The 24,333-nt window shown below is 44.7% G+C and overlaps 1 protein-coding gene across 6 annotated transcripts in view; it reads right to left on the reverse strand.

The window, feature by feature from the left end:
* Positions 1-954: 954 nt before the first annotated feature.
* MPHOSPH9 (M-phase phosphoprotein 9) overlaps positions 955-24,333 on the reverse strand; it is a 41,607-nt gene continuing 18,228 nt past the window's right edge. For 3 of the 6 annotated variants that reach the window (XM_070399410.1, XM_070399408.1, XM_070399407.1), the window contains 12 exons: positions 23,648-23,863; positions 19,240-19,287; positions 18,287-18,351; positions 15,652-15,753; positions 12,365-12,499; positions 11,810-11,985; positions 10,285-10,428; positions 9,403-9,523; positions 8,579-8,682; positions 7,724-7,947; positions 7,373-7,441; positions 955-3,751 (listed from right to left, as the gene is read on the reverse strand). In XM_070399410.1, coding sequence (XP_070255511.1) covers positions 3,641-3,751; positions 7,373-7,441; positions 7,724-7,947; positions 8,579-8,682; positions 9,403-9,523; positions 10,285-10,428; positions 11,810-11,985; positions 12,365-12,499; positions 15,652-15,753; positions 18,287-18,351; positions 19,240-19,287; positions 23,648-23,863 — 1,515 coding nt within the window. In that variant the 3' untranslated portion in view covers positions 955-3,640. Of the gene's footprint in view, positions 3,752-7,372; positions 7,442-7,723; positions 7,948-8,578; positions 8,683-9,402; positions 9,524-10,284; positions 10,429-11,809; positions 11,986-12,364; positions 12,500-15,651; positions 15,754-18,286; positions 18,352-19,239; positions 19,288-23,647; positions 23,864-24,333 lie in introns of those variants that run through there. The other 3 variants (XM_070399409.1, XM_070399411.1, XM_070399412.1) reach the window with 3 other exon arrangements.

A 24,333-nucleotide genomic window follows, 5' to 3' on the forward strand; every position in this document is an offset into this window, starting at 1 on the left:
CAACGCTCTGGGGAGACGCCAAAGCCCCTGGTTGTCATTGAGTTCATTGTTGACTGTTAACTATCCTGCACCCACCTAGTAAAAGGAGGGTCTGTCACTTTACTTTTTACCCAATCCCAGAGGTTTCCCGTTTTGCTTTCTCCCTCCTCCCTAATCGATCTCCATGGATTTCACGTAGCCCACATATGCCTCCTCTTTTGATTATAAAGTGTAAAACAAGGTGCAAACTGCCATTCTCCGGAGCATGATCTCAACCCGCTGAGAGTTTGCTTCTCAGCAGTTGTTGACAGTTTTGGCTCAAATAAACTCACAAAAAGCCTTCACAGGTTTGCATGTTTCTGACGATGACGTCTGTCCCTGTCAGGCCAGAGTTCAAGCAGGCCCAGATGAGTTCAGATGAAGGCGGGCAGGGCAAAACCACCAAGGCTCTTCATCCGCCCGGTGACTGAGCTGGAATTGGGACTAAACGGGCCAGGAACGCCCCAAACTCTGGTGTGAAGATGACCTGAGACAAATGAAGGTGTCCCAACAAACCCTAAACCCTCAGCTCCCTCCGGCTACCAGGAGGGGCCTAAGGCCCAGTGAAGAGTTTCCGGAGTGCACACAGGTCTGAGTGAGGCCAGTCGGAACTGAGCACCTGGACAGGTATCACCCTGACCCTGCCATGACTGCTCTCACTGGCAGTAACTCATAGAGAACTTAACACCATCAAAAACCAGACCATGGGCTCAGCTGGTGTAGCTAAGTGGTTGAGTATCGACCTATGAGTCAGGAGGCTGGGGTTCGATTCCCAGTCAGGGCACATGCCCGGGTTGCAGGAGGCAGCCAATCAATGATTCTCTCATCATTGATGTTTCTCTTCCTCTCCCTTTCTCTCTGAAATCAATGAATATTTTAAAAACACCCCATAGTTAGCTGATGTGAATAAATACAGTAATGTCTCCAGACAGTTCATTTCCACAAATATTTATTGAGTGCCTGTTTGCAAGAATGAAGAGATGGTCCCTGCTCTCGCGGAGCTTACAATTTCATCCCTCCAATGTTTGAGGACATTTAGCAGCAGCTACAGTGAGCACTTGGCTTTGCCTAACTGTCAGTGGCACTCTGTGAAGAGAGTCCTCCTCATTATTCATCACTGTTACAGTGAAATTGTAAAACATAATTATCGTTGAAGTCTGCAGTCATAGTGGTGACACGGTACATGATGTCCAGCCAGTGCAAACTTATGGCTTGATTCCTCCTCTCTGAGAGGGTCTATTGAAATGAAAACACAAATCAGAAGGGAAGAGCTTGGTAGCGCAGGGCCCAAGAACACTGGTGAAGTTTAATGTTTTATCAAACGCCTGCAAAATCTGTGCATCACAGTCGGTTCCTTCGGACCCTGCGAATCCCACGACCCCGTGAGAGCCCCTAGCGGGATTTACCTCTGACCCCTAAAGAGCTCTGGGTATACATTTATTTTTTAAAGCTTCTTAAAGACTTACAGCATGTTAAAATTTAATGAAAAAGATTTGAAATATCTAAAATGTTGAGTTTTACTACGTATATTAGTGCAGAGTTCAGAATTCAAACAGCATTCAGCAAAGCACCTGGCTTTTCTACTTTAAAAAGGGGAGCATAAATGAATCTTCATTCATTCATCTGACGTGCAGTGGCCCTGCCTTCCTGGCCATCACCTTGAGATGTCGAGTTATGGAACACTCCAAGGACCAGGAGTTTCATTACATTGGCTATTTTTTTTTTTTAGAACAGCCTATATTTATATCAAATAACCCCCAAGGCACCAAAGAAAAAGTGCCTTCTTTGTTCTTACACTCAACAGCTTATCAAGTTTTTTTATAAGTCATTTTAAAAAACCACATACCAAAGGAAAGCTCATTCAAACTCCATGGAACCTTTTTTTTTGGCTAAGCGGTGGAAAGAACGTCTTGGACCACCTCATGGAGATGTCAACCAACCCAAGGTAGTTTTTAAGTCAAATGCTTAGAACACAATCTACTTTTCTATTTTAAAAATTACCCAGTAGCCACTTGAAAGGCCTATTTCATTCCGGATGAAGCTGAAATGTGCTATTTACTGAAATCACACTAAGCACCAGGCACTTGACAGAAATCTCCCGGAATGGAAGTTTCATTCCACCACTAGGCGAGCGCACCGGGTGTGGCCCAGGTCTGCCAGGCTCGGGCCCCCACTGCCCCGTCCTACAGTTACTGAAGGGATAGGAGGGGGTGAGCCCACGTAAGAGCTAATGATTTGCTTTTCAAAAGGCACTTGATTCTGTTGCTGAGTGATTCTGAGTAGCTGGTCTTTACCTGGTGCAGCAGTGGGCGCTCAGGGAACTTGAGATCCTTGCCCGGAGCCAGCCACACACCCTAATGGAGGGACGGCTGGCTTGGTGCTTTATAACTAATTGCTACCAAGAGCCACGTGAGGCGGAGAAGCAGCCCAGAAGTAAACCAAGTCTAATACCTGAGCATTTTCAAGGGGACTCGACTGTGAAAGCTTGGAGTCAGTCTGTGTATCGACAGGAACCAAGCGTGAACATGTGGGCATGGGGTTCTGACTGGCCACTGAAAAGCAGGCAGCTGAGCAGCCTGGACTTGACCGGCTGTCAAGAGGCACAGCTGCCAGAGCTGCTGGTCAGAGCCCCAGCTCTTGCCCACGAGCTGCTCCTGGGGAGCTAGAGCTATCCACAAACTCCCTTCGGCCACCAAAGCTGCTCTGACCTAGCCTGGCACCCTCACAGCAGCCACTAGGGGCGTCCTTTTTCTGGGGCGGGGATGGGGGGGGCGGTCAAATCTCTGCAAGATGACTGGCAGCTGCGCCTGGGCATGGAGGAAAGGGGGCTCCCTGTACAGCCTCACTGGGTGGTCCCTGAACTTCATCAAAGCTTATCTATCACTGACGGTCAAGGGTGGGACACAAGTTACATTCAGAATGATGGGCAGGGACTACAGCCCTCCAATTGTTTAACTTTCTCTGAAAAGCATATATATGATAAAATTAGAAAATTACATCTTTCTATTTTCTTTCCTTACAAATAATAGAGTTTAAGGGAAACAAAATGAGTGAGTTATCCATGCAGTTTTGAAAGCTTTCCAGCGTCCCATTATTGCCATTATGACTAATCTAATATTCACTCTAAGACAAATGTGTCAGACAGGAATCGCATTAGCGCTTTTAAAAGCTCAGAACTACTAAATCCAGGATGTGCTGTAATTCTTTTTTGCATTCAGCGTGGATTAGCCTACCATTATGAAAACTGTTCTGAAGCATTTAAAAATTTTTTAAAAATCATATTCACGATGTCGAACAAATTTACAAAACGGGTGTGAAGGTACCTGTAAAAGGATGAACACTATTTGTTTAGAGACCAGCTGCCTCCCACAGTCACACTTCCTTATTCTTGATATAAACTGGAGACATATACTATTTAAAAATAACACTTTTTAAATAGTAAAATATACAAGATTCCTGAGCATAACAAAAATATCTTGGAAGTATGTGGCCGTTAGAAGTATAAAAGAGCAAGTGTCATGATTGTAGAACTACGGCGTGAAGGGCTACAAACAGTAGAAAACGCTCCGCCTCCCAGACTGCCAATCACACGTCAGTGCAAACGAAGCGGCTGGTTTAATGGCTACACGGGGCGGAGGTGCGCGGAGGAGCGCAGGACGTGGAACTTCTTCAGCGTCATGCGCACGGAGCCCAGCTCGCGGTTAACCCGCTCCAGGCGGTCCTCCAGGGCTTCCTGGGCGGAAAGACGGGAGAACGTCATTAGAATCTACGCCAAGTTCACTGGCTCCAGTCACCATGAGATGAGCCTTCCTTTTGGCAAAAGAACAATATACACATAAAACCGACTATTTTGTTAACGTTTTTGTCACTTCTTTTAAACTGCACAATGTGAGTCAACTTTTCAACCATCTAAGTCACTTCTGCCCCGTGTCTCCTCAGTATGGTCAGATGTGGGGGTTCCAGCCACGGTGACACAGGGACGGGAGGGAGCCCTCACCAACCATGCCGACCTGAGAAAGCACCGCCCTCCCCCAGAGGTAACAGACAGATGAGCAAAAAGCACTAAGTGACTACTGTTCTCTTTACTGTTTTCCTGCAGATGTGCTCCCATCTTTAAGAAAATTTTAAAAAGAATTCATCTCTCTACTTCCGAATGTTTTTCAATCAAACTTGTCTTGTTATATCTTTCTACAACACTTTTAAATTAAGTGCAACATTCCATCAGATGTACCATATTTAACCTAGGATCTTCTGGTAGAAATTTAGGTGGCTTCTAATTTTAGCTTTCACATATAAGGCTGCAATAAATATTCTTAAATATATCTCCTTGCGTCCATCTGTGAGGATTGCCTGAGGAACCATTCCCAGACATAAAAGCGCCAGGTCCAAAGGGAGGCAGGGTCCGACCACTTGGGACAGCTGTCAGCCGCACGCGGGGGAGCGTGACGCCTTCCACTCCACCTGCAGGGTGTGCTGACGCGCTTGCCCCCACCCAGTTACTGTTTTTAAAAAATACCTGCCAATGTTGATGCTTTTGTTAAATGTGTGGTTTTCTTTTATTCATTGCTGAGGCTGACTACTTTTCCCATATTTTATTTTGTTGCCCAATTTAACTTTTTCACTTATGAATCATATACAAGCATCCTCAGGCCCTTTCTGCTGCCATTTGGCTTCACGGAACTGAAAGAGCTTTGACATACAGGTGGGCAAATGGAAAATTACAATAATAATAATAATAGGAAGATGGCGGCATAGGTAAACACCGGAGACTGCCGCCGTAAACAACCACTTCAAAAATACAACTAAAAGTCGGAACGGACATCAACCAGAACCACAGGAAGGCTGGCTGAGGAGAGACTCTTCAACTAGAAGCAAAAACAACAGCATTCCGACGCACAGAGGAGGCGCAGTGTGGAAAATTTAAAGGTACGGTGGTGCGGTGGTGAGGTGGTGCGCGCGCAAAGCGGGCTGGTGGCTGAGGGCGCGGTTGTCGTTTTCACTCAGGAGTGAGTCTCAGACTCTGGGCTACAGATCCGGGCGAGTCTCTAGGGACCCAGACTCAAACGGGAGAAGCGGGACTGTCTGGCTACGGCCCCTCCGAGGTTTGCAGCGGTTGCTGGGACAGGACTGAGAGCGGCCATAGCTGCTCCCTCCCCCCGCCCTGTTGAGCCCGCCCCGCCCAAACCCTGCGCACAGCCATTTGCCGATCTCCTCAGGCAAGGGCTGGACTAGCGCCTCCCCAGAAGACAGACGCTTTCCAAACAGCTGATTCCTACAGCCAGTCGGCCTGGTGGTCAAATCCCTCTAGTGTTAACTACAACAATTAAGGCTTGGCTAGAACAAGACTGCGCACAGAGACCACAGGGGGTACACCAAGAAAGCATAAAAGATGCGGAGACAAAAAAACATGACAGAAATGGAGGATATGGAGCTAAGAATCGCAATTTTGAGGGCTTGCCATAAATTTGTGCAGAGCCTCACGAAAACTAATGAGACCCTCGATGCTACGATAAAGAAATTAGAAAGTAAGCATACACGGACTGAAATAAAGAATATTATACCCAATAGCAGACCAGAGGAGCACAAGAATCAAACCAAAGATTCGATAAAAAACACCCAATTGGAAAAGCAAAATGAAAAAAGAATCCGAAAGTGTGAAGATAGTGTAAGGAGCCTCTGGGACAGCTTTAAGCGGACTAATATCAGAATTATTGGAGTGCCAGAAGATGAGAGACAGCAAGATATTGAAAACCTATTTCAAGAAATAATGGCAGAAAACTTCCCCCATCTGGAGAAAGAAATGGACTTACAGGTCCAAGAAGCGCAGAGAACCCCAAACAAAAGGAATCCAAAGAGGACCACACCAAGACACATCATCATTAAAATGCCAAGAGCAAAAGACAAAGAGAAAATCTTAAAAGCAGCAAGAGAAAGAGGCTCAATTACCTACAAGGGAATACCCATACGACTGTCAGCTGATTTCTCAACAGAAACTTTGCAGGCCAGAAGGGAATGGCAAGAAATATTCAAAGTGCTGAATACCAAGAACCTACAACCAAGATTACTTTATCCAGCAAAGCTATCATTCAGAATTGAAGGTCAGATAAAGAGCTTCACAGATAAGGAAAAGCTAAAGGAGTTCATCACCGCCAAACCAGTATTATATGAAATGCTGAAAGGTATCCTTTAAGAAGAGGAAGAAGAAGAAAAAGGTAAAGATACAAATTATGAACAACAAACATGCATCTATCAACAAATGAATCTAAGAATCAAGTGAATAAATAACCTGATGTACAGAATGAACTGGTGATTATAATAGAATCAGGGACATAGAAAGGGAATAGACTGACTATTCTTGGGGGGAAAAGGGGTGTGGGAGATGCGGGAAGTGACTGGACTAAAATCATGCACCTATGGATGAACACAGTGGGTGGGGAGTGAGGGTGGAGGGTGGGGTGGGAGCTGGAAGGAGGGGAGTTATGGGGGGAAAAAAGAGGAACAAATGTAATAATCTGAACAATAAAGATTTAAAAAAATAAATAAATAAAAAATAAATAAATAAATAAATAAAAATAATAATAATAGAAGAATAAGCTGCTCCGCATACCACCCAGTATGTGAACAGAAACTAGAGCCCTTTGAGTCTTACTTTAAGAGCTCATGAAAATGTATATATTAGGCAAATGTTTCAGACAGATTTAGGATCGGAGCACCAACATTTCTCCTGCCTTCCCAGTAAACTATATTAAGAGTTTCGTGTGTTGTGTCTTACAAATTATTAAATAAGAACTTTCAGAAAAGCAAAACCAATAAAAAGACTTAAAAGTCAGATAAAAGGAGAAGTTAGGGCTCCAGGCCCTGGAAAGAGCCCGAGACTGACTGTGTCCGATTTTCCTTCTGGTGTCACAGTGCAATCTGGCGATCAACTTCCCCTGAAGCCAAGGCCCGGAGAAGCCGACAGGCAGCTCCGTAAGACACACAGGCCGTATGCTTAGATGTTACAACAAGAATCGTTTAACTGTCCTGTGGCTTCATGCACTTTCATTCCTGGCCTCGCGCCTGCCCCACCTCCTGCTCAGTGATGGAACCACACCTTCCTCTACAGCTAGGCCATGTGCTCCCACGTTCGCTTCTCAAAAACATAAGTGTGCGTTTTTCTTGAAAAGCAAAGGTAAAATCAGTTTTTAATACTGAAAGCAATCATGCAGTTATGAAATATGTTATGATCACCAAACGCTTCCTGCAGAGGCTGAGTTCTGACCGCCTGTGTCCACGTGCCTAAAAGCAAGATTTAAAACCACCTGGTAAGTAGGGCGGCCAGCCTCGGACGCAGACTGGAGCTGAGACATCTCACCTGATTTAATCTCGTCTGCAAAGTGACTCGTCCTCCCATCGAAGGCATCCGACTGAGGGCAGCCTCAATCTGTCAACACAAAAAGGCTTAAATAACGACAGGAGAACTCGCATTGCTGGCGGGGTTTATCACAGAGCTAAAAGCAAGACCTCAGCCTCCTATTTCCTTGTCCGTCTCTTCCCTAAGTCCCCATCATGATGCGCAGCACCAGCTCGGCTCACATGTGTGGCTTTGGTGTGACATTCACAGCAACTTCCTGGGGTGGGTGTCACTCACTGACTCCTCTGCCTAGTCCTTAGCCACAAGCATTAAGTTCAGAAAAAGAGGAAAACAATTTTTTGTTGCTTTTACCTGGTCTTTTTCTTTTGTAAGTTCATCAAAAAACCGTTCCGTTTCCGCCAGGGTCCTAATTTTCGCGGTGTACTCAAAGTCGTGGGCACGAGCTCCGGCGGCCGGACACTGTGCACTGCCCGACTCGCCCGTCCCCGCGGCGCCCTTCGCTCCACTCGGCGGCAGTTCAGGGGCAGAGCTATGACTTGCATGGGTGTCGGTGGCTTTTTCTGAATATTTTTTTTCTGTCAGAGAGAAAATAAATGCCTTTAATTTCTTATCAAGTTTTCGAATAGCTCGTATACACACTACATAAGTTCCCCCCTTCACTTTCTGGAAAGAGCTGCTACTGGACCAAACAGCAATGAAGGCAAAGCCCTCCATCACAGTCCTCAGAGCTGCTGCTCCACAGAACCTAGAAAGTCTGCCTCGGTGGGACAGTCCTCCCTAAACGAGACTCCGGAGACTCCCTGTAAACCTAAACTAACTTCCAGGGTACTTAAGAAGTTGTTTAAAACTAAACAGCACATGTATAGCAACACTAAAGGGTTAACCTCTCAGGGGCCTACCCACGTGACTTCATCTACACTATCTTATACCTTTATTCCAAACTTAAGATATAAATGAGAAAAAGAAAAAGATTCCCCAAAGCCAAGGCTGCCTTAAAACCAGAGACTATTCAGTGAAGAGAGCCCCGTCCCTCTGTTTCCCAGCTTCTCAGAGGATACCCACACTGACCCAGGGGAGCGCCCGGAATGCTCATTTACCAAGGACTTCACTGCAGGATATAATAACATATAGAACCTTGGAGAGATACCATAAACTCACAAAACGAATGACTAAAACCAAAGCTAAGAATTTTGTAGGAAAAGATACCTTCTGCGTCATCTAGAGGAAGAAACTGGAGTTGTTTTCTTGGATTGGTACGTTGTAACGTAGACACGGGAACAGTATCTAAATCATCCAAAAGTATATCAAATCTATTGAATGAAGCAAGTTACTTGTGAGAAAACACTGTCAACTGATTTTCCCTATCGCCACTAGAGAGATGAGCTGGCATCCAGGTAACTCACACACTGACATATTTTTAGAAAGAAAACTGGTCATATAATTTTTCAAAACTGAAATCTAGTTTGTTTTCTGATACAAACCAGACTCGCAGCATTGCCCGTGGTCTCCTGTCCGTCTTCCTAACCACCTGACGGGACCAGCAGGGCAGCTGTTATCCCTGTTCTACAGAAGAGGAAACGTCCTGCGCTCGAGGGGTTTCCCCAGGAGTCCCTGGGGCGGGCTCAGCAGGAGCCAGGGCCTCCCCAGAGCGCACGCTGCTGACCACGTCAGTGAGGCCACTTCTCAGGAGCCCAGGTAAACGGACGCTCAGGGCCACGGCCACACCGCACAGCCCACGACCTTGTACCATAAGCCTTTTCAGGAAAACAAAGAAGTGTCGTCCTACAGCCAAAGCCGGGAGGAAGGGGCTCTGAGACGGTGCTGGACTTAGGAGTAGCCTGTCACACCGTTACAAACTATTTTCATGTATTATAGTATTTTTAACTTTTAGTATGACATTCATTGATATGATTTAAAGCCAGAGAGTTCCCATTAACTGAAAAATTAATGATAGCTAGAGGCATAAGTTGACATTTTTTTAAAAAAATTAATAATATACATATTTTATGCTACAATTTTAGAGAACTTACCGAATTGGACTGCTTTCGGTTTTGCTAAGCAGATGACTAAATCCTGGGGACAAATTTTCTTTAGGGGACCGCTTTGGACTATAAGCCACAGTCACTGGTGTTAACATAATCTCTCTTTTCGCTATAGAAGAAAACGGAGAGGAAATATTCTTTTCCTTCTCTATAATACATGTGTTATATTGGCAGAACATATTCTTCAAAGAAATACAATTTCACTGAAAGCTTTTTGAAAGACAAATAAGAGTACGAAGAATAAAAATAAAATAATTCCTAACCCTGACACCAAGAGGGGACCACAGCCAACATTTTATACAGCAGGCGGCAGCTGTGGCACAGGCTCAGAACTGGTTTTTCAGGATTTTAGAAGTGGACTGGAAATAAGATGGAAACGCCAGAGCCCCGGTGGACTTCCCTATCACATAGTCATACAGGACTCTCCTCAGCTGTTATGAAAGTGAAAACTGAGGACACGGAAATCCAGTGTTCATATCTGAAAACCATCCCTGCCATTGGCTGAAGAGAAAGGTGACTAGTATGAGTAACCTTAGGTAAATGCATGCAAAGAAGCATCGCTCTGCAGGCTGGCTTCCATTCATGTTTGAGCTAATGTTTAATTAGATATTTATCAACTTTCTCAAAAACTGTGCAGTGGTATTAGTTGCAAAAATTTGCTGGACACACCAACAATCTCATGCAATAAACTTATTATTTTCTCAGTTACAGTCCGAGCATCTGTGCAGTCAGATATGTTATTCTTGGAAAAGGTCATAGGTTATATTTAGGGGCTTGTATTCAGAGCATCTCCGGCGCAAGGGACAGTGTAAAGGAGACGGGGAGTGTGTCAGTGGCACCCGAGCCCAGAGGTGTGACCCCAGCTCTTACTTGGAGTGCTGGGCTTGCGGCTGGAAGGCGGCAGGGAGGACGACCTCTGCGCACAGTTCAGCCTCCTGTGTCTCTGCTGGGCACACTTCTCTGGGGACCGACTGGCACCGACAGTCGCTTCAGTTTGCCGAGGATTCGCTAATTCTGAGACAAGCGTAAAAAAAGTCAGCAAGACACACCCAGCCTTTATTAACAGATGTTCCCCAGCAAGCAATTCTTCTCACTGTGTAGGTTACAATGATTATCTGCAAAAGCACACGTTATAGAAAAAGATGCCTGATGAAAAAAAATGTGGGCGTTTATAATGCCTTCATTCCGGTTCCCTGTTTACAATTCAAGGTGATTTTTCAAGAGTTTATTTTTAGAAAGCAGGTCACTAATTTATTTACTAGGAGATACAGTTTTGGATGCTACACTGAAGATGTCAATGATGTGATTACCAGGCCTGACCAAGTGAGCAGAGAGGAAGTGTGAGAGGAGCTGCAAGTACCTGGACCCATGAAAACCAGCATGAAGATGCTCCTGCCCCTCTGCTGGGTGCTCGGGAGCTAGAAAGGCAGAGCAGGATGCCCCGCTCACTGGGAACACCAGGCGTCTGTCACAGCTTTCTGACGTGTGCAAGTAAGACAAACTGATGCAGAAATTTTCCACATATCGTTGAGAATGCCACAGAAATCTTTAATAATCAGAATTAACACATAATCTGCTTTTATAAAAGGCACATGTTATGCCATGACTGTGATAAATTATTCACTAGGGATTTGATTATCTATGAAATGGGGCTGAAGCAGCAATAAATTAAACTAACCTTTTATTTCATCATTGGGGGAATTCCATTTTATTTATTTATTTATTTATTTTTTAAACATGGAACGGGAATTCCATTTTATTTTATTTTTTTTAAATAGTCTTTACTTTTTTTTTTTAAATATATTTTTTTATTGATTTTTTACAGAGAGGAAGGGAGAGAGATAGAGAGTTAGAAACATAGATGAGAGAGAAACATCGATCAGCCGCCTTCTGCACATCCCCTACTGGGGATGTGCCCGCAACCCAGTTACATGCCCTTGACCGGAATCGAACCCGGGACCTTTCAGTCCGCAGGCTGACGCTCTATCCACTGAGCCAAACCGGTTTCGGCAGGGGATTCCATTTTAAAGAGAAAGTAATATAGTTACAGGAAAAGAGAAAAAAACTTGTATCTCTATAATCTATTTATATATATAAAAGCCTAATCGATCATTACGACCAGTTGATTGCTCAACCGGTCACTATGACGATGCACTGACCACCAGGGAGCAGACGCTCAATGCAGGAGCTGCTCGCTGGTGGTCAGTGCACGCCCCCAGCCAACCTCCTGCAGCTGGCCAACCTCCAGTGGTCCCTCCTCTTGCCAGCTGGCCCCAATCAGGACTGGGTGATACGGCCCTGATTGGCCCCAATCACCAGCCAGGCCAAGGGATCCCACCCATGCATAAATTTGTGCACCAGGCCTCTAGTATTAAATAAGAAATAAAATACTTACTATTTGAAGTGTCCTCTCTCTCTGTCTGTGTGCCCCAATTTTTAAATATTTTTTCTTCCTCAAGTTCTTTTAAAGCTCTCATGATTGGTGTGTCTGAAGTCTCTCTTTGTTTTTTTATCAGTAAGTTCGTTGGTGAACTTCCAGGCGAAGAATCCTTTTCCGGAGGAGAATGGTACCTTAAATAACAATTGTAAGACACACAGTGCTATGGAGTGAATATGGTGCCCTCCCCACCCCAAATTCATATTGAAGCCTCAGTCCTTGGCATGATGCTATTTGGAGGTGGGGCCTTCGGGAGGTGAGTGAGTTTAGATGAGACCAAGAGGGGGTTAGTGCCCAATAAAAAGAGGAAGAGACAAGATCTCTCTCTCCCATGTGCCAGGAGCACAAGAGGGGAAGCTCTGCACAGCCTACGAAAGTGAACTGTCCAGAGAGCACTAGTCTCTCAAAGTAAAATAAAAATCAGGTGCGTAAAACTGAGACATTAAGGAGACAAGGAGATGGCTCTAGGAAAACACAGCAGTCCCTAAACACGACCTTCAACAGTCATCTCACCCAGGAACGCCTGTTTCCTCCAGCTTGCTCGCTGAGGTCCTGTCGGGCACATCCAGTGGCTGGCCGGTGAAGATCGAATACTCCGCCCCCGGGATCAGCCACTTCCGCCTGCTGACGTCAGAGGTGGCCAGTGTGCTGTGAGGGTGAGGAGTGTTGTGGGCATTACAAGGTCTGTGCTTCCATTTAAACTGAGCACAAATGAAAACACCTGGCTTCAAAAGATTCCTTCCACGTTTCCACGGAAATTTAAAAACCACATGCAGCGTCTCTCGATGTGTGAATTCTACATCTCGGTTCTAAGATTGAGCTGCATTATTTCACGTTTCTGTTCCTGCTGATCATAACTGAGCCTCAACTGAGCCTCAGGGGCTCGTACGCCCACACAGCTCCGCACACCCCCGTGGAGAGTGCCCTCGCCTCCCACACCAGCCCCGGGACGGAACTTTCTGCCAGTCACACTCTGCTACTGAACACTCGACACGGAACTACGACGACGACGGAAGAACCAACTTTCAAATGTGTTTTCATTTTAATGAGTTAACTGGTCTCCTTTTCTCCACACTCTCTGTTCTCATACTGGGAAGGCCACACGCACAGGCCGTCCTGGCCTCTCCGCGGACCGGCTCTGCTCCTCCAGCACCAGCAGCCTGGTCTCAGCAGGAACCGATCCTCAAAGACTCCTCTCGTGCCCTGAGCAAGCTCAGCCTCCTCTCTCCTGCATCTCAACCCCTCCCAGATTCTCTAGTCCCTCTCTACCTACCCTGGGGTGCACCCCGACTCCCTTCCCAGCTCGCCTTCAGTCACAGCTGACGGCAGCCAGCACCTCGGCCTGGGGGACGATACTGACCTCGCTTCTCAGTGTCTTCACTCCGACAGCTGAGCTTTGCAGATGGGGTGTCGTTACAAAATCACTCTCACCATCTCAGCTGGACACCCAACTCGGCTGGCAACAGAGCTCTCTGTAACGGGCGACTGTCTCCTGCCTTCTCCCCTCTCCTCTGACTGCTCGGCCCAGCCCAGACCGTCAAAGATAACCTCGCATGACACTCCAGAGAGAACCCAGAGACCAGGAGACCACGCCTGCCTTCCTCTCTTTGCTCCCTTCCCTGTTAACTCTTTTTATTAGGAGGTGCCTCTTTTACCTATTTTCATTTTAACCCCGGTCATTCCTTTTTCTCAACTTTTTAATATATATGGTTTTTTTTTATTGATTTCAGAAAGAAAGAGAGAGACAGGAACATCAATGATGAGAGAGAATCATTGATCAGCTGCCTCCTGCACGCCCCACACTGGGGATTGAGCCCACAACCCAGGCATTTGTCCTGACCGGGAATCAAACCGTGACCTCCTGGTTCATAGGCCCATGTTCAACCACTGAGCCATGCCAGCTGGGCATCAACTTTTAAATTAAAAAACATGTCAAACAATCTTAGAAGATTACAAAGAATACCATTAACAATCACCCGCCCACACTCAGTTTTAACAAATGCTAGCATCTTACCGTACTTGTCTGTAGTTGTAAACCATAGACACGTGGTATGCTTGTATTTTTTAGGTTACATCCAAGTTACAATGTACACATCCCTGCAGTGCTGCTGTTTCTACTCAGCATCACCTTGGAGGTTTATCCATGTGATACAGAAGGCACTACCGTCTTACCCACAGTGCGAATATACCACAAGCCACGCACCCTTCCTCCTGGTGGTGGGTGTGCTTCCCTCCTAATGGATTGCCCTTCAACAATGCTACAGTGAACAGGTGTAAGAATTCCTCTCGGGTAAACCTATGAGTGGAATGTGGAGTTCGGGGTGTGCAGTCTCACTGGATGCTGACGAATCACCCCCTCCTGGCTGTACCAATGGTCAGCCCAGCCAGCAGTGCGGCTCCTGTTTCTTCACACCTTGGCCCAACTTCACCATGATTAGATCTGAAGGCTGGCTCGTCTGAGGGTGTGAGTGGCCTCCCACTGTTGTTCTCATTGGCATTTTTCGGATTACCAGTGAAATGAGCACCTTTTCATTTTTATTAGCCATTTAGGTTTCTTTTCTGTGACCTGCTTGCTCATATCCTGTGATTGCTTTTCTACTGAGGAAGTTGTCTTTTTCTCATTGATTTGTAGGAGTTCTTTATATTCCGGATGCTAATTCTTTATTGGTTCCTATTCTCTTTAAAAATATAAACCATTTCCAGCCTGCAGACAGCACTCAGGCACCAACCATCCGCATTAGAAAGCCTTGCTTCTTCACTTCATCTCGCTCAGATTTTCAGAGTGGACACTCCAGATATAAGTGGGGTCCCCTGGTGCCTCTCCCGTCTCACTCTCCCCAAAGCTACTGTTTGTTCTCTCTCAATGTTCAATTTCAGTTATTTACATACTTTTTCTTTAATAATTAACTATGTTCTACCAGCAAAGATCTAGGAAAAGTTTCTCATTTGACAATTATGACTTACGTTAAAATTCACAATTTAACAATCTTTTTCAAGTACCATAGTTACAAAGTTATGATCTACTCATTAATACTATTTACGCCAAAATCATAAAAACCAATTCTAACATGGGAAACGTATTCTGTAAATGTATCAGCAAGACAATGCTGCCCTATCCGCTTTGGCTCAGTGGATAGAGCGTCAGCCTGCAGACTGAAGGGTCCCAGGTTCGATTCCGGGCAAGGGCACATGCCCAGGTTGCAGGTTCAATCCCCAGTGTGGGGCATGCACGAGGCAGCCAATCAATGATTCTCTCTCATCATTGATGTTTCTATCTCTCTCTCCCTCTTCCTTCCTCTCTGAAATCAATAAAATATATTTTTAAAAAAGACAATGCTGAGATGACAGCAAAGCTAATTTTGAAAAACTAAGAAGAAAAATGCACACCAGCTAATGAAAATCTACAGTCACAGGTCTCTCCACTAACGTGGGGAGAAAATACCTCGTCTTTTAGGGCTGAAAGACCGTTTGAGAGACTTCAGCCAATGCCCTTGTTTCTACAGATGATAAAACTGGGCTCCAAAAAATTTCAGAGATTTGCCTAAAGTTACCCAGCTGGGCAGAGTGAAAAACAAGAACACCCTTCCCTCCTCGCTCCCAGCCCGACTCTCCTCCTTCCTCCTTCCAGGAAATGCCTCTGCAGGAGCTTGTGTGCTGGCTGATAAGGAGATGTTCTTACACATCTACATCCTCCGTGATATCAGCCCCGACATTCTCATGGTTCAGACAGAGGAGCTTCTGAGCTAGATGGAAGGGCGCACCTATTTCTAGCTTTGCAGAGATTAAACAAAGTAACTTACTTGGCACGGGAGGGTCCCGTGGGAGCTCTAGAATTATGACGAAGACTTAACATATTTTCATGCTCCACTTGCTTGACCTGAGCTTCAAGTTTTGAGATCGTTCTGATTCAAAGCAATAAAATAAATATAAGTACATTTCAACAAATTTAAACAGCTCAACTACAAATTACTGGTTTAACAGATCCTTCTAGAAAAGGGGAGACAAAGGAGCTGCAAGTCCATAAACCTTTTCCCAGTAAAATTCTACCGTTTAACTTTACAAAGCTGACAAAGTAAGGGAGAGTAAGTAGAAAGGAAAGTGCATTAAACTCTACAGAGGAGCACTCATCCTACAACTGAAGGAAAAGGAACAAAATAGATGGACTTAATCTAGCAAGTCAAAAAAAATTATAAATTTGACTATAGATCAAAACATACAACATATAAATTAAATATAAAATAAATTCAAATAAACTGCAATTCTAACATGTTTAATATGTATGCATCCAAGCACATGAAATATATATAGGTAACACTTCCACACAAGAGGAAGCAGGCTTAATTCCCAATAACAGAGCCATTAAAAAGAACTCCTAATTTTAAACTATGCACCTCATTGAATTTGTGCCATGTTCAGAATAAAAGCCTATTTTCAAGTTACCAGCAGAAAATGAGTACTGTGGCCAATTAATTGTCTTGAACATGTCTTGCAGTCTTTGTTCTTTTAAACTTTGCACATGTCCTCATCTGATCTTTTTTCTTTTTTTAATCCTCACCCAAGGATATTTTTCCATTGATTTTTAGAGAGAGTGGGAGAGAGGGAAAGACAGAGGGAAATATGTTTCTCTCACATTGATTGGTTGCCTCCTGCACATGCCCTGAGCAGGGCCTGGGCCAGGGAGGAGCCTGCAATGGAGGTACATGCCCTTGACCGGACTTGAACCCGGGATCGTTCAGTCCACAGGCCAACGCTCATTTTTTTTTTTTCTTTTTCCTTAAATAACATATTTTGCTCAAGAGTTTTTATTTATTTATTTATTTTTATATATTTTTATTGATTTCAGAGTGGGAGACAGAAAGAGAGATAGAAACATCAATGATGAGAGAGAATCATTGATCAGCTGCCTTCTGCACGCCCCCTATTGGAGATCGAGCCCACAACCCAGGCATGTGTCCTTGACTGGAATCGAACCTCAGACCCTTCAGTCCGCAGGCCGACACTCTATCCACTGAGCCAAACCAGCTAGGGCTGGTCTTCTTTTTTAAGGTAAGAGTTCCTTACTTCTTTAAAAAAATTTTTATTGATTTTTAGAGAAAGAGGAATGAGAGGAAGAGAGATAGAAACATCAATGATGAGAGAGAAACATCAATCACCTGTCTCCTGCACACCCCCTACTGGAGATCGAGCCCCAAACCCGGGCATGTGCCCTGACTGGGAATCGAACCAGCGACCTCTTGGTGCATGGATCAAAGCTCAACCACTGAGCCACACCAGCCAGGCCTCATCTCATCTTTTAAACTCACATTCTTACCTTTCCCATTGCAAGGAAGGTTTGAAAGAACTTCAGATAAGGCCGCTAACACTGGAACTGAATGAGCAGAGAAAGCCAGACAACGTTCCAGTCTTCCCTGCGGGAAGTCCTAAAGAGTGCAGTAAAAATCTCCAAATAAGGGACATTACTATCCCCAAATATAGAAACATGCTTAAAAGCCAATTAGAAATATGGAATCATTTGCCACTGGGACAATTTGACTCTACTCCTACCTAATTAAGCAAATCAGATCATGAATATAGTCCCCAAGACAGGTCTTTAAGAAAGCAGATGACCACAAATAGGTGGGAATGCTGTTTTTGGGGGGAGCATAAAAATATTCAGAGAACTAGACTGCTTCTTAAAATTCTTTTCAATGTTTTAATATCATTTGGATGTTATCTATCCTGTGAAAATACATAATGTTTGGGGAAATGCGCACCTCTTAAGACCAACCACCGATATTTTCTAATCGTTTAAATATCTTCAGCTACCTCGGCCAGTGTGGCTTAGTGGTTGAGTGTCAAACTATGAATCAGGAGGTCACGGTTCCATTCCCAGTCAGGGCACATGCCCAGGATGTGGGCTCGATCCCCGGTAGGGGGCGTGTAGGAGGCAGCCAATCCATGATTCTCTCTCCGATTAATGTTTCTCTCTCTCTCTCTCTCTCCATCTTTCTTCCTCTCTGAAATCAATTTTTTTAAAAAGTTTAAAAATCTTTGGCTAATATCAAATGTTTTCTATGTCAGAAAGATTAGGATAAGATCTAAAAATGCTGCCGAAACCGGTTTGGCTCAGTGGATAGAGCGTCGACCTGCGGACTGAAAGGTCCCAGGTTCGATTCCGGTCAAGGGCATGTACCTTGGTTGCGGGCACATCCCCAGTAGGAGATGTGCAGGAGGCGGCTGGTCGATGTTTCTCTCTCATCAATGTTTCTAACTATCTCTCTCTCCCTTCCTCTCTGTAAAAAATTAATAAAATATATTAAAAGAAAAAAAAAAAAAGATCTAAAAATGCTTTCAAATCCTCAAGAAAAACTTTCTTTTCATCACTTTCAAATAGATACTTATTTAAGTGCTAAGAAAACAATTAGCAGTGTTTGATTAGTAAGACAATGCATTTACCTTTTCAAATCAGAAATCTGAGTCTGTGCATCAAGCAATTTGTTCTCGGTTGTATTTAATGTATCCTATGAAAATAAAGGAAAAGTTCAGAAAACTGAAGTTAAGTATTCAAATGTAGTCCTTTTATTTAAAAATGCAAAAATACAAAACTAACCTAAGGCTACACCAGAGAGCTACAAAGAAAATCAAGCAGATACTCAGCACATACGGCCTCCACCAAGCCACAGACACAACTCCCGGAAGAGGATGGGTGAGTGGACGCTGGTTCACAGACAGCTGTGCGGCCGGGAGGGCCGTGTGCCCTGCTTGACTGGAAATGGTCCAGTGTTAAATGGACACATTTTAATCACAAACCTGACTGAAGTCTCAGTAAATGGCAAAAAAAATCCCTGTGGTGATGATGTTTTCAAAGTACGGCCTGGCCCCTGACCCCCGGGATTCCTGGTGGCCGGGCTGGGCAGGCCTTTTCACTAACCTTGAATAATCTCAAGCTGCATTTTACGCAGCAGAAATACTGGGGTCCCCTTACAGCATCATTGTGGGTTTCACTGCATACAAATGGTAGTTTCCCAACAGAGCTTTAATCAAGAATTCAAACTTAATAAGTTCAACCCCACAAAAAGCCAATGCTTTGAGAAACAAAACTTTATATTTAAATAGTATTAATTATTTGCATCTGCATGGTATCTTACACTTCTAAAAATTTCATCTCACCTCAAATGCAACAGCCATTCAATAAGTATTTGTTAAATTAACAAATCCACCAGACTGTGAGTTACAGGGTAGATATCTAAAAGCAAGCCTACTGACCCAGAGAGGGTAAGTCAGTGCCAACAGCTACGGGGGACAGGGCAGGGGAGCAGGGGAGCAGGGGGGAGGCCAGGGCCCTTGGCTTCCAGTCCAGTGCTCTGCCTCCACCGCAGCCCAGAACATGAGCAATGAACCGCTATTACCTTCACTCTTTCGTGTTCTTTTCCCAGGGACTCATACTCTCCTAAAAGCTGCAGGAAAAACAAAGAATTGCACCAGAAAATTAAACATAATATCCACCAAAGGATATGCTATAACAGTGGCTCCCAATGTAGGACACACGCCCCACAGGGGGGCAATTTCATTTTTAAGGGGGACAATTCGAGAATGAGTTATTAACAGTGATTTTTTTTTGCATTTCTTATGATTCCAGGGGCCTCATATAGTGTGTGTGTGTGTGTGTGTGTGTGTGTGCGCACGCACACACACACACACACACACACACACTAGTAAAAGGCTAAGCAACCATCCGACCGGTACCTTTGACGTGCAATGACCACCAGGGGGCAGACGCTCAACACAGAAGCTGCTGAGCTGCAGTGCCTTGGCAGTGGTGGTTCTCAGGTGACGCACCCCGGGACCAGAGAGGAGGGAGCCTGATTCCGGGGAGCAACACCCGAGAACTGCCCTCTTGCAATCCGGGACCCCTGGGAGGATGTCAGAGAGCTGGTTTTGGCCCAATTTCCACAGGCCAGGCCAAGGGACCCCATCTGCCGGAGGGAACCCCACTCACTATGCAAACCACCCTTGAGCTGCAGCACTGCCCAGGGAGGGACTGTGGGAGGTTGGCTCTAGGGCCCATCTCTCCCAGTCCCACCCCGCCAGCCACCTTCTAATTAATTTCCTTTCAATGTGCACAAATCCGTGCACTGGGGCACTAGTAAATATATATGGTGACATATTTATGCATTTCAGTTCTTTATTATGTCTTGAAACTTTATTTGCTATTTTTTCATAGCACTTCATATTATTGTTGAAACAAAACTGTTTTTATCAATTTCAGAGAGAGGAAGGGAGAGGGAGAGAGACAGAAACTTCAATGATGAGAGAGAATCATTGATCAGCTGCCTCCTACACGCCCCATCCTGGGGATCGAGCCCACAACCCAGCCATGTGCCCTTGACCAGAATGAAACCCGGGACCCTTTAGTCTGCAGGCCGACACTCTATCCACTAAGCCAAACCAGCCAGGGCCATATTATTATTGTCTTAACAATTTCTTAGTGATTTTTTCCTCAATACTTCAACTGTCCTTTCGTTCTTTTATTTCTCTCTTTCATGCTCTTGTTTAGACCGAGTTAATGGCCTTTTAGGCTTCCTCCACGTGACTGGGAGTTCACTTTTTGAATAATAAGAATTATATGTCACAAGGGGGCACCAGGATTTTAGAGATGCTTAGGTGGGGCACAGCCAAAAAAAGGTTGGGAACCACTGCTCTATAAAGTAACTGCCCATACTCTTCAAAAATGCCAAGTCACACTCTCGCCAGTTTGGCTCAGTAGATAGAACGTCGGCCTGCAGACTGAAGGGTCCCAGGTTAGATTCTGGTCAAGAGCTGGTACCTTGATTGCAGGCTCCTCCCCGGCCTGGGCCCTGGTCGGGGATTATGCAGAAGGCAACCAATCGATGTATTTCCCTCACATTGATATTTCTCTCTGTCTTTCCCTCTCTCTTCCACTCTCCCTAAAAATCAATGGGAAAATATCCTTGAATGAGGGTTAAAAAATGCCAAGTAGCCCTAACCGGTTTGGCTCAGTGGATAGAGCGTCGGCCTTCGGACTCAAGAGTCCCAGGTTCGATTCCGGTCAAGGGCATGTACCTTGGTTGCGGGCACATCCCCAGTGGGGAGTGTGCAGGAGGCAGCTGATCGATGTTTCTCTCTCATCGATGTTTCTAACTGTCTATCCCTCTCTCCCTTCCTCTCTGTAAGAAATCAATAAAATATATTTAAAAAAAAAAAAAAAAAAGCCAAGTCACAACAGGGGAATGTTGACACACAGTTTCAGATCAAAGGAATTGAAAATCCAGAAGTGAAGACAAGGCGTGGCCTGGGCTGGGAACACGGCCATGAAGGAACAGTCGGACGCGACTGCACCATCTGGATGTCTGCGTTGTGATGGCTGCTCTGTGGCTATGAATGAGAAGCCCTCGTTCTCAGGAAATACACTCCGAAAGCTAGAGGTAAAAGGCACGATGTCTATGACCTACTCTCCAATGCCCTGAGAGAAAAAAGATTATGTGTGCATGGCAAGTAGATATGGCAACATGTTAACATCGGATTCTAGGTGAAAGGAATGACAGTTCTTGCAAGTTTTCTGTAAGCTTAAATTTATATTAAAATAAAAAGTAAAAAAAAAAAAGTAGTATCAGTCAATACCCATTGATCAAAAGATTAAAGTGTATTTGCCTTGTTCTGTCTCGAATTGCTGCATAAGATTCCTTGCTAAATTAGTTCCACAGAGTAAGATACCATCCTGAAAGTATATTATAATTAGGTAACTTATTTAAAAATAGCTATGTGAGCCTCCTGGTTAAAGAAGACAGATTTGTCAGTTTCCTTTTTATCCTGGTCCCACTATTAACCATGGAGCCAGTAAAGAGAACCGGAGGTAACAGCTCAGGCGGAAGGTTCAAACGAAGCCGCAGCCGGGCCTGAGCAAGGGGAGCACATGGCAATAGGTGACCCGTTCCCAACCGTGGGGGCACAGACTGAATCCCCGGTCAGTGGTGGACAGGGCGGAAGCACAGGGCCGAACACGGACCCGGCCACAGTCCTCGGGCAGAGTGGTCAGAGTCCAGGACCCTCCACGTCCCATACAGCAGCCGACCTCCAGCCCAGCCACTGGACACAGTGACAAGAACAGAAGAAAATGCAACTCTGGAGCCCACGTCTGACAGGGAAGGAGAGGCGACGGGCAGGGTGAAGAGAAAATGACTGAAGGGAGGGGAGGAAGGCCTATTGCACAAATCTTCATGCAACGGGCCTCTAGTCTAACTATAAACAACAACACACATATTTCCAATTGAAGACACCACTGACTAGAAGCCATACCATTACTTTACTTACTACCAGAGGAAAAACGCTGCTGCCGATGAAAAAGGACACTGATGTAAAGCTGCCCCAATTCCAGAGCCGTCACAACGGGAAAGAGAAGGTGCCTGAGCATCAGTTCAACATGTGAACCACATTGGGAGAGGGGTTTGCATTGGGAGCAAATGGTGTAAGAAAGCTAAACTGTAACGGTGCACAGGAGGAAGTTATACACCATCTGATTTGACTGGAACAAGAAAGAATAATATAAGTTTCCTATTTAGGAACATGGAGGAAAATACTGGAAGAAACAGCTAGAAGAGCTGATGGTAATGGCCTCCAGGGTAGGGAACTCCAAGGTACAGAGAGGGGAAGGACTTGTTTTTCATTTCCAATTTCACTACTTAAACCATTTATGTGTGTTTTGTGAAAATAAAATTTAAAACCAATTTGCAACAGCATGGATGGACCAGGAGAGCATTATGCTAAGCGAAATAAGTCAGTTGGAGAAAGATAAATATCACATGATCTCACTCATTTGTGGAATATAATGAACAACATAAACTGATGAACAAAAACAGATCCAAAGACAGAGAAGCATTGATCAGGCTGTCAAACCTCAGAGGGAAGGCAGGGGAGGGTGGGGGTAAGGGGGACTTGTATGCATGCATATAAGCATTACCAATGGACAGACACCGGGGGGGTGGGGGGGTGGGGGGGGGGAGGGCATGAGCTGGGGGGGGGGGGGGATAAGGACACATATGTAATACCTTAATCAATAAAGAAAATAAAAAATAAATTTAAAAAGTAACAAGCATCAAACCTAAAGCTATCAGGATGAAGCTTTCCACAGTCAAAATACTTTTAGATTTTTTAGGTACCATGACAAGGAATATTAAGAAAAACTTGCCGAAACCGGTTTGGCTCAGTGGATAGAGCATCAGCCTGCGGACTGAAAGGTCCCAGGTTCGATTCCGGTCAAGGGCATGTACCTTGGTTGCGGGCACATTCCCGGTGGGAGATGTGCAGGAGGCAGCTGATCGATGTTTCTCTCTCATCGATGTTTCTAACTCTCTATCTCTCTCCCTTCCTCTCTGCAAAAAATCAATAAAATATATTTTTATAAAAAAAGAAAAACTTAAGAGGGAAAAAACACACAACCTGAAACCTACTCCCACGTCAGTGCCACACAAATCCAATTTTAAGTGAAATTAAATCAGAGTGAAGAAATTTAAGCAAACCCGTTCTCAATCTTTGCCCTGCCAGACACACGGATGCTGGTTTCAGACCGCTTCCAAGTGGGCCTGCCAGAGACAAAGGCATGCGTGGGAGGGAGCGACAGCCTGGTCTCCGGGCTCACTTCCTGCTTCGAGAAAGACCCGCCCTACACCGTGGGAAGGTATATATTTGCAGCTACAGCAAAGTTATGTAAAATAAACTAAACATGGAAAAACTCTTAAGAGCTTGTAAAAGTACAGAATCTAAAGTTACTTTAGCTGAGCACATCACCAAGTCACTTACATCTTGAAACATTTTGTTTTCCTGTTTCAGCCTGGCGTCTTTGTCATCTGAGAGTTTGTAGGCATTCTCAAACGCTTCCTCCAGATCCTGCAGCCTACACTTCAGTCGAATAATGGTGTTGTCTTTTTCTCTGTTACTTGTTCTCATTTCCTCGATGCGTTCTTGAAGAATTTTGGAGGCACTGCTGGCTGCACTGAGGCGTTCTCTGAAATCACTCTACAAAACAGACAGGACAATCAATTGTCTTTAATAAGAAATAGATGTCTCACCCGCCAGCATAGCTCAGTGACTGAACGTCGACCTATGAACCAGGAGGTCACGGTTTGATTCCTCGTCAGGGCACATATGCCCAGGTTGTGGGCTCAATCCCCAGTGTGAGGTATACGGGAGGCAGCCAAACAATGATTCTCTTTCATCATTAATGTTTCTATCTCTCTCTCCCTCTTCCTTTCTCTCTAAAATCTATAAATATATTATATATATATATATATATATATATATACATCACTAAAAAAATGGATGTTTCAATAGCAGCTAATAAACTGTGAGCATTAAAATATAAAATAATAAAGCAAAACATAAAATGGAAATCAGCAAACTTAATTTTTTTTTTTTTTTAAATATATTTCATTGATTTTCCACAGAGAGGAAGGGAGAGGGACAGAGAGCTAGAAACATCGATGAGC

This window comes from Myotis yumanensis, unplaced genomic scaffold, assembly GCF_028538775.1.
Source record: "Myotis yumanensis isolate MYYU_CA2020_CCGP unplaced genomic scaffold, mMyoYum1.0.hap1 SCAF_19, whole genome shotgun sequence".
NCBI lineage: Eukaryota > Metazoa > Chordata > Mammalia > Chiroptera > Vespertilionidae > Myotis > Myotis yumanensis.